Below are 13,791 nucleotides of genomic sequence, written 5' to 3' on the forward strand. Positions count from 1 at the left end.
CTATTTCTCTTACAGCTTTTCAACATATCCAAAAGCAAAACACAGATAAATACAAAGTTAAAAACAGAGAGAAAAAGAAGATAGAAGCTATTAGAGAAGGCAAATGTGAATTTCAGGATGGATACTGGAAACAAAACAGAAACCGTTATTCTACAAACACGACCATTAATCCCCAGCTCCAGGAATACAGTGTGCGGTGCTGAAGGACTAACTGCAAGAAAGATGTCAGAAAGCTGGAGAAGGTCCAAGGAAAGGCCACAGAAAAGATCCAGAGGACAGGAGACTGCAGGTGGGAAGCTAAAGGGTTCCGATTTTTCAGCAGAGATGAGCGAGGCTGCCACTGCAGTCATTCTCAAGTACAGCCAACACATTAAATGGATGGATAAGAACAGGAAGGCCCTGGCTGGTGTTGCTCAGTGGATAGAGCGTGGTCCTGCGGACTATAGGGTTCTGGGCTCGATTCCGATCAAGGGCACATGCCTGGGTTGTGGCTCAGTCCCCAGTAGGGGGCGTGCAGGAGGCAGCCGATCCATGATTCTCTCTCTCTCTCATCACTGATGTTTCTTTCTATCTTTCTCTCCCTCTCTCTTCCTCTCTGAAATCAATAAAAATGTATTTCTTTAAAAAAAAGAACAGAATGATTAAACCTCACACAAGGCCAGCATCAGCAAGGACCCCTCAGCCACCTGGGGACGAGTGCAGGACAAGCCTAGGGCAATCCCGTGCTACTGCAGGAAGTAAAAGTAGGGCACTCGCTTGGGGAGGCAGCCTGGGGAGAGCCCTGTGCACTGCAAATGGCCTCAGGAGGGAGGCCAGTCTGTTTCCGCACCCTCCACCTGCTCCCCTGAGACACCCTGACTGAGTCTCTGCTCCTCACTATCCAAAGAGCTGCACCCGAAAATATGAACAATCCCGGGAACATGAGCATGTTCCTGAAGAGATCACTCAAGTGTGGGGATGGGCTGCCAAGGGAGGTGAAACCCCTGCCGGCCTGAGCCTCAGCACAGACCTCGCAGCACCAGCACCCACGTGGACATGCTGACGAGGTCTCCACATCAGTCTGCAAGGAACAGACATGGCTGAGTGTACCCACACGATGCTGGGCTCAAGGACCTGACAGGGCCATAGCTCAGAAACTGTTATTCTACAAACAGGACCATTAAGTCAGCTTATGCCCCCGGTCCCTGGCATCAGGCAGCCCAGCGGAGGAATGGCCCATCGCTGTCCCCAGCTCAGGGCAGGACAGGCTATGGAAGGTGGCTGGTCAGCGCTGACCTCCAATGCCAGGCTCCTCCACCTCTGGCGGGCACGTCTGGGCCACAGCGTACTAGCTTACCATGGCTTCCACTCTGCAGGCAGCGGGGCCACAATGCCCTCCCGGGCCAGCCACATCAGTTCCGGCTCCTTGATGGGATCAATACCTATCTCTCTGGCAAATTCAAGGATTTCTGCAAGGAGAAGCAGGAGGGTAGAAAAGTAAGAGAAGTGGAGAGGTGGATGAAAAGAAAAACAAGTCACAATCAACCTGTGAAATAATAAATATATATGCTGGTCTCTGCCCCCAGTTCCTGAAACAGCTTCTAAAACCCTCTCAATCTCCTGAGTCCTAGGAGCTCTTCTGCCCAATGAGGAGACCCTAGCTGGGCTCCTGGTGGCCCTGGATGGGGGCTGGTCATCAGAGACCAAGCCATGATTAGAAGCTTGGAACTCTGAGGCTCACCCCCCATTCTCCAGAGAGGGGAGAGGGGTTGGACATGAGTTCATGCATCATGTCTACACGATGAAGGCTCCATAAAAATCCCCAGCCAGAGTTCCCAGGAACCATCCATGTGCCAGGAAGACAGCATACCCCAACTCCACGGGACAGCGCCCCCGCCCTGGGGACCCTCCCAGAGCTCTCCGGTGTCTCTCTTCATCTGGCTGTCCACCACATCCTTTATCATACCCTTTATTATATAACAAACTGGAAACATAGTGTTTCCCTGAGTTATGTGACCTGTTCTGGCAAGTCATTAAACCTGAGGACAGGATTGTGGGAACTGTGGTCGGTGTACAGCCGACAGACCCACAGAACTGGGGACTTTGGATTAGTGTCTGGAGTGGGGGGCAGTCTCGTGGGACTGAGCCTTGACCTGTGGGGCTGACCCTAACCCCAGGCAGACAGTGTCAGGACTGGACGGAACAGCAAGACATCCCGCTGCCAGGGAGCTGGCTGGGATGGAAAACCCCCACGTCTGGTGTCAGAAGCATGGAGGTCAGAGGAAAGGAAAAGCAGGGTTTCTCCCCAAACAACTTTTCCACTCTGCCTTTACTTTCCATATTCCCTTCAGAGAGCAGGTATTAGTTCTATATAATAAATACATGTAATTTTCTTAAGTTACAGTTATAAAGGGTACATCTGAATCCAGGCATGCTATTACCATACTCCAAGAATATAATCTGAAGCCACGTTAAAGGCAAAGAAAATAAGACCAGGACTTCAGTGTGGGCTCAGGAAGAATGCCAACAGCCACAGCCAGACCGGCCTGAACGAGCGCAGCCTTCCCAGGACACAAGCTCTCCCAAAATCTGCAAAACCTTAATGCAAAAGTCCTTGCCACTCACACAGGCATGGACTGAAAAACGACCGTCAAAGGAGCCCCTTGGAGACCTGACCAATACCCGACGGGGAAAAGCAGATGGCAGGTGCTGTAGGGAGAGGTGCTGTAGGGAGAGGTGCCCGAGAGCCGAGGCCAAAGCCGAGGCGGCAGGATGACGTGCAGGCAGCCTCCTTCCCATTCGCTGAGCCTCTCCAGTGAAGGGAGGTGTCTCTTTTCAGTGGTGCTATATGTTGTGAACTCTAACGCTTCTGCCGTACTCCTTTGGAATCGAGAATTTAGAGCCCTCGCTGGTGTGGCTCAGCTGGCTGGAGCGTCATCCCGTGCATCAAAGGTGGCAGGCTGATTCCCGGTCAGGGCCCATGCCTAGGCTGCGGGGTCACTCTGGTCGGGTGGTCGGGGCATGTGAAGTAGTCAACCAACTGATGTTTCTCTCTCACAATCGATGTCTCTCTCTCTCAAAATCAATTTTTAAAAATATTTTTTCAAACATGTAGAAATGCTCTCTTGCCAGAGATCTGGAGGAATACAGGAGGCACATGTACTAAGTGAGGAGCTACCTCACCGAGAGGAAGAAAGACACATGAGGGAACCACTGGAGTATGTCACAGAGCCCCCAGGAGGGACAAATACACTCCCCAGGGGCATCGGTGCTTGAGCTAATAACAACCCTGGCCAGAGAGGCAGCGCAATATGGTCACCCTGGTGGAGAGTTTGGAGGGTGACATACCTGGGGATTAGGAAACAAACGAACTTTTTCAAAGGCCCAGCTGGAATGCGGCAGCCAAGGGGCCACATTAGTCACTGATTCACAGCCGGCTTTGAGTGCCTCCTGTGCAGTCACCGTGGATGTGGATGAGAGGGAAACAGCCTCTGTCCGCAGGAGCCTGCATTCTAGCAGAAGCAGCAGCCAGGAAGGAGAGGTCAATGAAGATGCACAGAAGTGAAGCTGCTGATAAACATCATGAAGGAAGTAGATGCGGCAAGATGGAGAACATCAGTGGAGGGGCACCCTCTTAGAAAGGGCCAAGGAAACCGGCCAGTGTGGCTCAGTGGCCTGAGCGTCATCCCATGCACCAAGAGGTTGCTGGTTCGATTCCTGGTCAGGGCACATGCCTGGGTTGGTTGTGGGCTCGATCCCCAATAGGGGATGTGCAGGAGGCAGCCGATCAATGTTTCTATCTTCTCTCCCTCTCCCTCTTTCTGTAAGAAATCAACAAAAACGAATTTTTTAATATATCTTTATTGATTTCAGAGATAAAGGGAGAGGAAAAGAGAGATAGAAACATCAGTGATGAGAGAGAATCATTGATTGGCTGCCTCCTGCACGTCCCCCACTGGGGATCAACCCCGCAACCTAGGCATGTGCCCTTGACCAGAATCGAACCTGGGACCCTTCAGTCCGCAGGCTGACGCTCTATCTACCCACTGAGCCAAACCAGCTAGGGCAATAAAAACATATTTAAAAAGAAAGGGTCAAAGTTAATGATTAATAAATAGCCTAAAAAAATAAAGTGTCAAGGAAGACTTCTCAGAATGATGACACAGCAAGACCTGTGGGAGGAAGGGAGCCATGCAGAACAGCGAGTAAAGGGCACTCAAGCAGAAGAGCAGTTCAAAGGGCCTGTGGCAAGAAGCAGCTTGGCCCACCGGGGGACTATCGATAGAGTGAGCAAGGGGAGAGTGGCCCCAGGTATGCCCGGCCAGGGGGAGGGCCAGGTCCTGCAGAGCCCTGCCCACACCACTAAGGGTGTTATGCTGAGCACAATGGAAGATTTTAACACTCAGAGGCCTGAGATGACCCGCTTCACATTTAAAGAGAACACTCTTGTGCTCAGCAGAGCAGACGGGAAAGGGCGAGGATATAGCAGAGAGGCTAATTGGGAAGCTACTGAGCGCCCAGGGAGAGGAAATGGGGGTTGAGCTTAGGACACCGAAGCTTGGGCTGAGAGGAGAGTGCTTAATAAGAACCTTAGAAAAACATTAGAACTCATTTACAAGGGATTAAGCAGCGCAAACAGGTAGCCACAGAAGAGTCACAGAGGTGTAGAGTGCAGCACAGGGAATATAGTTGATAATATTGTCAGCTGGTGTGGCTCAGAAGTTGAACGTCAACCTATCAACTAGAAGATAATAACAGCCCTGACCGGTTTGGCTCAGTGGATAGAGCGTCGGCCTGCGGACTGAAGGGTCCCGGGTTCGATTCCGGTCAAGGGCATGTACCTTGGTTGCGGGCACATCTCCAGTGGGAGGTGTGCAGGAGGCAGCTGATCGATGTTTCTCTCTCATCGATGTTTCTGACTCTCTATCCCTCTCCCTTCCTCTCTGTAAAAAATCAATAAAATATATTTTTAAAAAATAATAATAATAATAATAACAATAATGTTGAGGCCAAGTGAAGCAGCAGGGGGGACCACTTTGTAAAGTACATGATTTTCTAACCACTTTGCTGTACACCTGAAACTAATAGAGAATAATATTGAATGTAAACTGTAATTGAAATTTTTTTTAATTTAAAGATAAAATATTTAAGAAATAAAATGAACAAGGAATGTACAAAACCTACATGAAGAAAAATTAAATCACTCCTGAGAAACAGAAAAAGACACAAACGGGAAGGAGTAGAATGTTCTTAGACAGGAAGACAACTTCACAAAGACATCTCTCCTCTCCGGGTTCATTTATAAATTGAACACAATTTTTACGAAGATACCAAGTTCCCACATACGAGCCCTGCCCAGAACTGAAGATCATGGTGAGATAAAATAAACAAGAGAGGAGGGCCTTCTGCCCTGCTAGATTTGAGAACTTAGTACTGAGTCTCAGTGATTGAGCACACGGTTCTTGCTATGAGCAGACAGTCCCATGGAAGAGAAGGGAGAGGAGACCCGGAGGCACACAGGCAGCCCCCAGTGGTGGGGGAACGGTGAGCTGCTCCACAAATGGTGTAGGGACAAACCCAGAGGGAAACATAAGCATTTCTCCTTGCAGTAGGGAAGGCTTTTCTAACTGTGATACAAAATTCAGAGGCCATATGAGAATGGACGGATACATTTAACATGAAAATTAAAAATTTCTACACGGCAAACAGAAATCTCAGGCTATAAGCAAAGCCCAGGGGTTAATGAGGGTGAAAGAGTTCTTTCCCGCCCCCAACAGGCCTTCAAACCATCTGAATTATAAGCAAAATTTGTGTGTCCAGGTCCATAATTCATGACAATTTCAAAAGAATCTTCACCCCCAAAAATGGCATAGTGCTTCGAAGTGCAGGCCCTTAAGAATACTGGGCGTGGTGCTCGCTTCGGCAGCACATGTACTAAAATTGGAACGATACAGAGAAGATTAGCATGGCCCCTGCACCAGGATGACACACAAATTCGTGAAGTGTTCCTTTTTTTTTTTTTTTAATAAAAATTTTAAAAAATAAAAGAATACTGGGCATGGATTCCAGCTGTACTGCTTAGAAGAACTGTGTAACTGCAGAGAAGTCACTTAACCTTTCTGTGCCTTGGCTTCTTCATCTGTAAAAGTCCTAACTCATGACTTACTATGAGGAAGTATAGGGAGTTCTTACTACAGAGAATGCGTAGAATTTTGTTTTTATGGCTATTAATAATGTTATTGTTATTGTTTAAAGAAAAAACACTGCTTTAGTTCATTCTTAAGAAATTGAGTTTCCCCTGGCCTCAGCACACACTGCATTTCATAATATCCCATACTGTATTTTCATTTAAATTAATCCCTGGTCTAATCCAAGGCTGGCACTTTTTCTAGAAAGGGTCAGACAGTGAATATTTTAGGCTGTGGGTCATATGCTTTCTGTCACGACTTCTCAGCAATGCCCTTGCAGCATGAAAGCAGCCACAGATTATAAATGGACAAGCATGGCTGTTTTGTATATAAAACTTTATTTATAAAAACAAGCAATAGGTCCAGCCAGCAAGGCTCAATGGTTGAGCATTGACTTATGAACCAGGAGGTCATGGTTCAGTTCCTGGTCAGGGCATGACTCCCAGACGGGGGCATGCAGGAAGCAGCCGATCAATGATTCTCTCTCATCATTGATATTTTTTTTAAAGAAGATATTTTTTGTTTTTGTGTTGTTGTTTTTTATTGATTTCAGAGAGGAAAGGAGAGGGAGAGAAAGACAGAAACATCAATGATAAGAGAGAATCATTGATTGGCTTCCCCTGCATGCCCCACACTGGGAATTGAGCCCACAACCCGGGCATGTGCCCTTGACCAGGAATCGAACCTTGATCTCCTAGGTCGACGCTCAACACTGAGCCATGCCAGTCGGGTCCATCATTGATATTTCTATCTCTCTCTCCCTCTCCCTTCCTCTCTAAAATCAATAAAAATATCTTAAAAAAAAAATAAGCAACAGACCAGATTAGGCCCATGGGCTATAGTTTGCCAACCCTGATCTAAGCCAAACAGACTGAGCAGCCCTGTTCATATACCATCTTGGCATCAGAAGAATGAAATTAAGTCAGAGCTGATTCCTGCCCTGGAAGAACTATTGCAGCACACGCCAGGTCTCTTACCTTGCTCACTGGGGATGTAGGTCTCATCATAGTCTTCCTCCAGGACCAGCTGGTCTCCTATGCGGATGGGTCTTCCAGCCATTGCTGGTCTGGGCTCCAGGCCTACGCAAAGAGAGAATGAGTGCCCCAGCTTAGATGAGAACAAGTCAGAGCTGCATCATGGGGCCCCTAGGTCCAACCAGACCTTGCAAGCCAACCTCGCTGGGAATGTGCCAGATGCTGAGGGAACCCGGGCCTCCCGGCTCTGTGCCCGGGGAAAGTTCCCTGAGACACATCTCCCCAAGGCTTGCTGAACCCTCTGTGACCACAAAAGATCTGAGACCCAGACTCAAGAGGTTGGCTTCCTACCCCTCAAATGAAAAAAGAACAAATAGCATAGGAACCCGGCTGGAAAACCCTAGTGACCAAAATAACCAACAGCACGCAACGCACACAGCCCCACACACAACCCCCAGGTACCAACAGCCCCCCATGTCACACCGTCTCAACAAGGTCCCAATATACACCCAACAGTGCCCTCGGGGAGCTCACCCTCCAGTGAAGGTAGTGCACTCAACCTCAACAGCAGTGCCAGGCGGAGGGAAAGCACACCTGCTCTGAGCCCTGGAGAGGAGGAGCGTGGGCTGCCAGAGTCTGAGAATGGAGAGCTATGCCAAGAGCGGGAACACCATGCGCAGACCGCTTCTGGAGCTGGGCACCAGCGCATGGCAGGAGCAGAGGTGGAAAGCTGGGTAGACCGTGTATAAGAGCCTTGATTCTGCCCTGTAGCAAAGGGGGGTGGGGTCCCTGTGGGCTTCAGTGAAAGGAAGTGACACGGTGGCCTTTCTTTAGGACTATGATGAGAGCCCTGGCAGGAATGGCAGGGCTGGATTAGAGAAAGGAGACTGGGCTCCAGAAACCACTGAGGAGTCTGCCATCCAGGTGAGAGGCGATGAAGCCGAAACTAGGGCAGAAGCAGCGGGAATGGAGGGGAAGGAACAGATGCGAGGGATGCGTTAATGTTAACAGGACGAGGACGACAGAGGAAAGGGGGGAGAGGAGTCCAACTGGAACCCAAGGTTTCTAGCTTTGGGGGCAGGACAGTGCCAAATTCTTCAACTGCCAAGCTGTTGCCATTCTGGAACTGCTCCTTTCCCGTCCCCGTAACCACCTCGGGACCCCAAGGTCACACCACCCTCCCGGACGGCAACACCTACACTGACACCCGATAACACAGAGACAAGCCGCCCTGTAGAGTAGCTGTTGCAGCCCCTACTGACTGTGTCCCCCACCTGAGGAGGCGCCAGCCACAGCTGCAACCAACAGCAGTCTGAGAAGCAGGTCCTGACCTCTCCAGCAGCTGCCACTGTTTCAGAAGAGTGAGCAGGACAGGCCCTGGGAGCAGAAAAAGCTGTCCGCACAGGGCTGGGAGCAGCCTGCACCGTGTGCCCAGGAAATGGCCAGGCCTGGTCTTTCTGAATCTGCTCCAAGATTCCCAGAGAGGAACCCTGATCCATGGCATGGGATCCATGAGGGGCCATTACCGAGGCCCCTCTGCAGCCTGACAGCTGAGGGATAGGCAAGCGAGGTGTCTGGCCTTAGGACGCACAGGGAACAGGCTCTGCCACCTCTCACTCCCAAGGCACCACCGAGCAGCATGGCAGGAAGGCAGGCTAATGAAAGCAGCATCTTCTCCCTCTGCAGGCATGGGCCCCGCAGGAATCTGGCCTCTGCCACAGGAGCCCAAGGACGCCTTGTGGACCTAGCACTCCAGACTCTACACACACAGATTCTGCAAAGGCAGAGCCAGAAAGACCAAGAGCAGCCCACATGGCCACTGTCTGGGGCTTAAGGAGTCTAATCCTCGGAGTTGCTAGGAGAGGGGAAGGGAAGATTTCTGGGGAGGGAGGAACCAAGGACAGCCGGAACAGCAGGCTGAGAATTAGTCACTCCAACAGGCAGTGATCTATACAGGCCTTGTGTCAGCTACTCAGAGAAATTCTGCATCTGAGAAATGTTACCCACCCCTAGACACATCCCATCTCTAGAAAGCACGGGCAGGTAAAATCTCTGTCCTCGCAGCAAAGTGCCTAATTAGCTATATACATAGTTATTCACATTAAACTATTTAAAGGTTCAAAAGGTCCTGGAAATCTGAATTCATGGATCACTTAACTGTCAAACAAACCTGCCAGAAAAAAAAATTTTTTAAAGTGTGGGTTATTTTCTACCTTCTTTCCTCACCTTGCCTAGGTCCAGAAAAGAGTGGGCAGGGACAGGGCCAAAAGAGCAGGAACTATCGGATTGAGGACGGTGGTGGAAGAGAAACCATATTTATTTAATGGCTACCAGAGATCATTTACTCATTCGAGCACTATGCAGGGAGCTGCATTTACTTATGGCTGTGATAAAAGCAGTTCAGCTGCTACTCCCCTTGGCTATGGCCTCAAGAAGGAAAGTAACAAACATCCCGAAGTCACAGATAAATGTACAATTATAAACGAGGTCAGAGCTTTGGAGGAAATGAACCTGACTTAAAGCCTACGCTGAGGACTGAAGGACAGGTACGTATTCACTGGACAGAGAGTGGAAAAGGTGTTCCAACAGAACCAGCAGCACGTGCAAAGGCCCTGTGACAGGAAATCACACCAAGCAAGCAGCAGCATGGCTGCAGATGCTGCTGGGGATATGGGTGGAAGCCACGCCATGCCGAGAAGTGGGCCTTTATAAGAAAACCAGGAAACGTGTTTTTTTCAGATATACCTTCTGAAAAGATCACTCTGGCAGCTATTGGGAATGCAGACTGGAATGGAGGCCAGATTAGAAGGGAGAAAATCCAAGTGGCTGCAGAGAGATTAATAAGAAACCGTGAGCTAGTGTAGGTGAGAGGTCACGATAACCTGGACTACAGGGGTAACAGGGAAGATGAGAAGTCTAAGACAGCAGCCTGAGATCTGCTACTCCAAGTACATGGCACGGGTCCTAACATTCCCTTCCAAGCCTGAGGATGCCAATCATAGTAGCCACATGACTTCAGAACCGTCAATAATGTCCTCTACGTAGCACTTACCAACAGGCCAGATGAAATGTGATGAGTTCTACTTGCCACCAGGCCCGACACCCTGGATGAGCCATAACAATTGTAGGGGAAGGGTCATCCAACTGCACTTATCCATCTCCTGCCAATCCTAGAATCTAGAAGAAAAAAAACGTGGCTCATATACCTCCTCCAGGCAGCCCTTCCTGGCTAACCTCAGCCACTCCCATGAACACATAACCTCCTCAGCAGTAAGGACACAGTTTTCATGTGTTCATAGGCATATTACTCTTAATATTACTTTTTTCATGGGAATATGTTCCCCTCCCTGTTAACCACAAACTTATGAGAGCCAGGCCTCCTCCTTCCTCTGCATTTTCTGACCAAGCCCAAAATAAGGTATATAAACTGTAGAAGCTCTGTCTGCTATAAACCACTAACATAGAACCAAGGAATCTCAGAGTCAGAAAACCTGTAAGACCTTTGGTCTAACTATCCCTCCCATGCCAAAATTGTCCTCTCTATTCTGTGACAGACAGCATAGTGGTCCAAGGACCAGCTTCGGGGCCAGAAACACCTGAATTCAAATCCCAGCTCTCTCCCTTACCAGCTGTATGACCGTAGGCAAATTAGGCAAGGCCCTTCACCTCATGTGTATAATGGAAACACTCATGATAATCTACATCAAAAGGTTGTTTGAGGATGAAATGAGATACTTCTTATAAAATACCTAGGATAGTCCCTGGTACACAATACCTGAGCACTTTTACTGATGTTATTGCCAATTCCATAGTTATAGAAGTACTTGACGAACCATGCACCAGTGGGGTCCCTCGGCCTGGCCTGCGCCCTCTGGCAATCCAGGACCCCTCAGGGGATGTCAGACTGCCAGTTTCGGCCCAATCCCTGCAGGCCAGGCTGAGGGACCCCACCAGTGCATGAATCTGTGCCCAAGACCTCTAGTATGCATATAAGATCTTTGGTTAATCTCTTCCCACCCTCCCCTCACCTCCTTCCCTCTGAAATTCATCAGTCTATTCCATGTTTCCATGCCTGTGCATTGAGCATCTGCCCTCTGGTGGTCAGTGTGTGTTATAGCTACCAGTCAAATGGTGGAACAGTCACTTAGGCTTTTATATATAGAGATTAGAGGCCCCGGTGTACAGATTCATGCACTGGTGGGATCCCTCAGCCAGGCCTGTGGGGATTGGGCCGAAACTGGCAGTCCGACATCCCCTGAAGGGTCCCGGATTGCAAGAGGGCGTAAGCCAGGCCGAGGGACCCCATTGGTGCACGATCAGGGCCAGGGAGGGACCGTGGGAGGGCTCCAGGGCGAATCCAGCCCGTCTCGCCCAGTCCTGATTGACTGGACCCCAGCAGCAAGCTAACCTACCGGTTGGAGCATCTGCCCCTGGTGGTCAGTGTACGTCATAGCAACTGGTCAAACAGTCGAACAAACAGTCGGACACTTAGCATATTAGGCTTTTATTACAGTATATAGGACTAGAGGCCCAGTGCACGAATTCGTGCACAGGTGGGGTCTGGCCAGCCTGCCCCGATCAGGGCCAATCAGGCTGGGCCGGCCAAGGGAGGGGGCTGCCCCACCCCCTGGTCGAACTCCCAGTTGAGGGGACAATTTGCATATTAGCCTTTTATTAGATAGGATTAACTATGAAAAGGTCTTGCCCATATTAAGCCAAAAATCAGTTCCTAAGAAGTTTCCTCTCATTTCCCTGGGCATCAGTTACCTTCCTAATGCTGTTGATTTGTCAGCATGGCCAACAATTTGTACATCTGAACACTAACAAAGCACACACACGCACACGCACACGCCTACACACACACACGATTACAGTTCCCTGCATATTTATTCCTTCCGATCTGCTTGAACAATTTTAAAGAAAGTTCACCACAGGGGGGAATAAATTACTGGAGAAGACTTTGGGGAGAAGGCAGAAGACATAGAGTTGATTATGTAGTGGCAATGAGCACAGGTCTTAGAACATTCTTGGATTTAATCTCAGCTTTACCACTTACCAGCTGGGCAAGTTGCCTCAGTTTCCTCATCTGTAAAATGGGGATAATAACAATATCTATCTCAAAGCGTTGTGAGAGATATGATTCAGTACATGTAAAATACTTAAAATATATTAAGATCTCAGTAATTGTCAGTCGTTGTTATTACAATTCACTTCTTTAAAAAATTTTTTATTGTTGAAAGTATTACAAATATCCCTCTTTTCCTCCCATTGACCCCTCCTCCCCACTCTCGTCCCCACCCCAGGCCTTCACAGCACTAATATCTGTGTCTATGGGTTATGCATATATGCATATAAGATCTTTGGTTAATCTCTTCCTGCCCTTCCCCTTCCTTCTGAAATTCGTTAGTCCATTACATGCTTCCATGTCTCTGGACCTATTTTGTACAATTCACATTCTTAAAGGCCTTATTTTACATTGTTCCAGAAGACAAACACAGTACGAGGGAGTATCAATTAAGACCATTTAGCCCTAGCCAGTTTTGCTTAGTGGATAGAGCGTCGGCCTGTGGACCAAAGGGTCCCGGGTTCGATTCCAGTCAAGGGCACATACCTTGGTTGCAGGCTCCTCCCCGGCCTGGGCCCTGGTCGGGGTGCATGCAAGAGGCAACCAATCAATGTGTTTCTCTCACATCAATGTTTCTCTCTGTCTTTCCCTCTCTCTTCCACTTTCCCTAAAAATCAATGGAAAATATCCTCGGGTGAGGATTAACAACAAAAAAAGACCATTCAGACATTCAATAACCAGCTACTGAACACCTAGCCTGGGTCAAGCACTGTGCTCACGGTTAGGGCCACAAACCTGGTCACACATGGGCTTGAACTCCAGCTCCGCTTAGTTGGGAAGCCAGAAGCATGCAGACATCTACATATAAAAAAGTCTAAGCGACCATTACGACCGGTCAACCGAACCACTGGTTGACCGGACACTATGACGTGCACTGACCACCAGGGGGCAGCCGCTCAACGCAGGAGCTGCCCGCTAGTGGTTGGTGCGCTCCCACAGCCAACTTCCCGCGGCCCCTTCCCCCAGCCGGCCAGCCCTGATCAGCCAGCCTCTCATGGTCCCTCCCCCTGCACTGGATGAGACAGCCCCAATCAGCCCCCATCACCGGCCAGGCCGAGGGACCCCACCCATGCACGAATTCGTGCACCAGGCTTCTGGTGATCATATAAAATGTTAAGCACATTAAAGAAGTAACAAAATACAATGGGACACAAAAGGGCAACTAAGCCTACTTTGGAAGATGAGGACCGTGGAAGTGGTGATGAAGGATAAGCAGCAGCTCCCCAGGAGAGGGAGCAGGCGAATGTATGGCAGAAGCAGCAGCGTGCACAAAGGCAGGGCAGGAAAGAATACGGGGTGCAGAGAATTCATTGTGACAACAGAAGTTTATAATCACTGAACACTGCCTACATTCCAAGAACTGCACTAATGTTTTACACACATCATCTCACCTTATCCTCTCAGCTAGGAAGAGATTACTGTCATTTTTCAAATAAGGAAACTGAGGCTCAGCAAGGTTTAAGTGGTTCCCAATGGGGCACACGCCCCACAGGGGGGCAATTTGATTTTTAAGAGGGGCAATTCG

The 13,791-nt window shown here is 49.2% G+C and overlaps 1 protein-coding gene across 5 annotated transcripts in view; it reads right to left on the minus strand.

The window, feature by feature from the left end:
- The window catches only part of CEP164 (centrosomal protein 164), a 76,018-nt gene that overhangs the window by 60,044 nt on the left and 2,183 nt on the right, over window positions 1-13,791 (minus strand). For 3 of the 5 annotated variants that reach the window (XM_080642817.1, XM_080642818.1, XM_080642815.1), the window contains exons 2-4: window positions 10,194-10,318; window positions 7,145-7,246; window positions 1,337-1,448 (exon numbers count right to left, since the gene is read on the minus strand). In XM_080642817.1, coding sequence (XP_080498943.1) covers window positions 1,337-1,448; window positions 7,145-7,226 — 194 coding nt within the window. In that variant the 5' untranslated portion in view covers window positions 7,227-7,246; window positions 10,194-10,318. Of the gene's footprint in view, window positions 1-1,336; window positions 1,449-3,327; window positions 3,801-7,144; window positions 7,247-10,193; window positions 10,319-13,791 lie in introns of all 5 variants that reach the window. The other 2 variants (XM_080642819.1, XM_080642816.1) reach the window with 2 other exon arrangements.

This window comes from Plecotus auritus, assembly GCF_963455305.1.
Source record: "Plecotus auritus genome assembly, chromosome: 9".
NCBI lineage: Eukaryota > Metazoa > Chordata > Mammalia > Chiroptera > Vespertilionidae > Plecotus > Plecotus auritus.